This window comes from Cynoglossus semilaevis, chromosome W (assembly GCF_000523025.1).
Source record: "Cynoglossus semilaevis isolate Cse_v1.0 chromosome W, Cse_v1.0, whole genome shotgun sequence".
Taxonomy (NCBI): Eukaryota; Metazoa; Chordata; class Actinopteri; order Pleuronectiformes; family Cynoglossidae; genus Cynoglossus; species Cynoglossus semilaevis.
In genome coordinates, this window is record NC_024327.1 from 6244570 (window position 1) to 6247193 (window position 2624).

Sequence of the window (2624 nt, forward strand, 5' to 3'; positions counted from 1 at the left end):
CGCCTCCCTCAGGAGTCCCACGAACCAACCAGGCTCGGTAGGACTCCTTAAGCTTCTTAAGACGACTTCCCTTACCTTCCGCAGCTTCGGACAGCCGCACCAACAATGGAAGTGGAGAACATGGTCCACTCAGACTCGATGTCTCCAGCCTCCCTCGGGACCTGTTCAAAGCTCTCCCGGAGGTGGGAGTTGAAGGCCCCCCTCACCGGGGATTCCGCCAGACGTTCCCAACAGACTCTCACAATACATTTGGGTCTGCCAGGTCTATCCGGTGGTGATCAGTTGACAGCTCAGCCCCTCTCTTCACCCTAGTGTCCAATACATACATATTTAAATATTATATATATCTAAATATAATATATATATAATATAATATGTTAAAATTTTTATATTTGGAATTACAAATTTGTTAGATTTGTTTGTGTTTTATTATGTTTTTTTTATGTGTTTTTGTTTGTTCAGGAAAAATAATCTTTTAGCATTGTGACCCAATGTATCAAATATGATACAAATTGAAACTCAGATATGGAAATTATATTTGAATTTTTTTGTTTGTTTGTTCAGAGGGACCAATAAAGGGTCCAAGTTCAAAGAATTGGAATTTTCTGTCAATTATTTAATGGTTTGGGCTTTACAGGGTTAAGGATGGAGGGAGAGTTTGATAAGGACGGTCAGGAGTTTGTGTATGTGGGAAAAAGAGAAGAGAAAAATGAGAGAATACAGGGACGGGCGCTGATATTACAGAGTTAAAATACTCAATGACAAATTCAAAATTCTGGGAGGTACAGGAATCCACACCCCTCCCAAAAGAGGGAAAGAAGATTTGTGAACATGTATGTATTGTTAATATAAACTATAATATATATTAAAAAAAAGTTTTTTGTGGTGTGCATGCTATCATTGAATGCACACTCTCTCTGCCTCATGCTTGTGTTCTTTTGTGAATGCATTTAATATATAACTAGTTTCTTAGACTTGTGGGTATCAGGGAACTCCTGTCAATATGCAGGAGGCCCCCTAATCTTTTAGGAGACTTGTGCTTTCTGATATGGTGTCTAGTATCTAACCCACAAACATGAACCAAAGTTGAGATATGTCTGACCTTACATCAGGTCAGACTAGCAAAGCTCGTCTGGCGAATATCTCTTCTGGATAATGTGATACCAGATATCTGCCATTGGCATTAGTAGTGGGCCAAAGCCTTAAAGTACCTCCATAGTATGTTACAACCCTTGTCTGAGGACATGTATCGTGCGATTGTGTTTTATGTCTCCTATCAGTGTATGTGGGTGTGTGGGTTTCTTTTGTTTCTTGCAGGATCACATGACAGGGAACCTGTGAGTGGATTGGTCAATGGCGTCCATTTAAACCGACTGGCGCCTAAGCTATTCCCCTTTTTCCCTTCATCATCCTTGAGCTAAGGCCTGCTGACACCTTGCCGTGTGCTCTGTGTGGTTTATCTTATGTAACCTTTGATTGTTTATAATTAGTAGGAAAATAGAGGAGTGAGAAGCCCTTGTTTTTGTTTAAAACATTGTCTCTTTTATCTTTTGATAGTGAGCTTAGGTTAAAAACCCTGTAATTTGTTTTCTTTTGTTTGTTGGAGGAAAGAGCAGGGTCCTCTTAGTTTTGTTTGTTGTTGGCTGGAAATTGTCTCCTCACTTTCTCACAAAATAAAATGCTGCTTTAAAACTATAAACCTTTAGACATGGCCACATTCTTAGGGAAGAGAAGCGAAAGGGAGGCTACAAATTGTGCTACGTACCAGTTCCCCTAGACTGGGGACGTAACAAGTACGGCACTCACCTGTTTACGCTGAGCTGGTCGTCTTGTTTCATCTCGGGCTGACTGTTGACTTGCTGATCGGAACGCTTTACTTTCTCTACGCTCTTCTGACTGGATGTCAACGGACAATGCTGGGATTCACCCACAGTCTTTTGAGGGCTTGTTATTGAAGAACCTGTGTCCTCACTTCCTCTGCGGGATGTAGACACCTGCTCCTTTTTGTTACTGACATGTGTCCCACCAAACAACGACCCTCCTGAGTCCTTGAGGTCGAGGATCTTAAAAATGTCCTCCGACAGTGTCCCTCCACTTTTCTCTTCTGAGCATTCCTGGATGTGACTCCACCGACTGATGGCATCAGCTTTCGCCGGCATCCCGATGAGAGGGCAGGTGAAGGTGGGGAGGGTCTGGGTCCGTTTGCGTGGACTTTCATGCCAGTCATCTCCTGTAGGAGAGAAAAGACTTGCACGGGGGGTCTGGGGGATCCAGGTACCTCTCTCTGTGGCTGGACTGTCTATGTCTTCCTCCTCCTCTGGATACTCGGATAAAGACACATCACCTATCTGAGATCAACACACACCTGCAACTTAGATATACGTGTATATATACACGTGTATACGTATACAGTGGTATGAAAAAGTTTGGGCACCCCTGATCATTTTCAAGATTTTCCTTTATGGATCATTGGTTGTTCGGAACAGCAATTTCAATTAAATATATCATATAGCAAACAAACACAGTGATATTTAAGAAGTGAAATGAAGTTTATAGGATTTACAGAAAGTGTGCAATAATTACTTAAACAAAAGTAGGCAGGTGCATAAATTTGGGCACCCCAA

The 2624-nt window shown here is 42.0% G+C and overlaps 1 protein-coding gene across 2 annotated transcripts in view; it reads right to left on the reverse strand.

The window, feature by feature from the left end:
• LOC103397048 (rho GTPase-activating protein 25-like) overlaps positions 1 to 2624 on the reverse strand; it is an 18639-nt gene that overhangs the window by 3655 nt on the left and 12360 nt on the right. For both annotated transcript variants that reach the window (XM_025052780.1, XM_025052779.1), the window contains one exon: positions 1807 to 2348. In XM_025052780.1, the coding sequence (XP_024908548.1) occupies positions 1807 to 2348 (542 nt within the window). The remainder of the gene's footprint in view (positions 1 to 1806; positions 2349 to 2624) is intronic.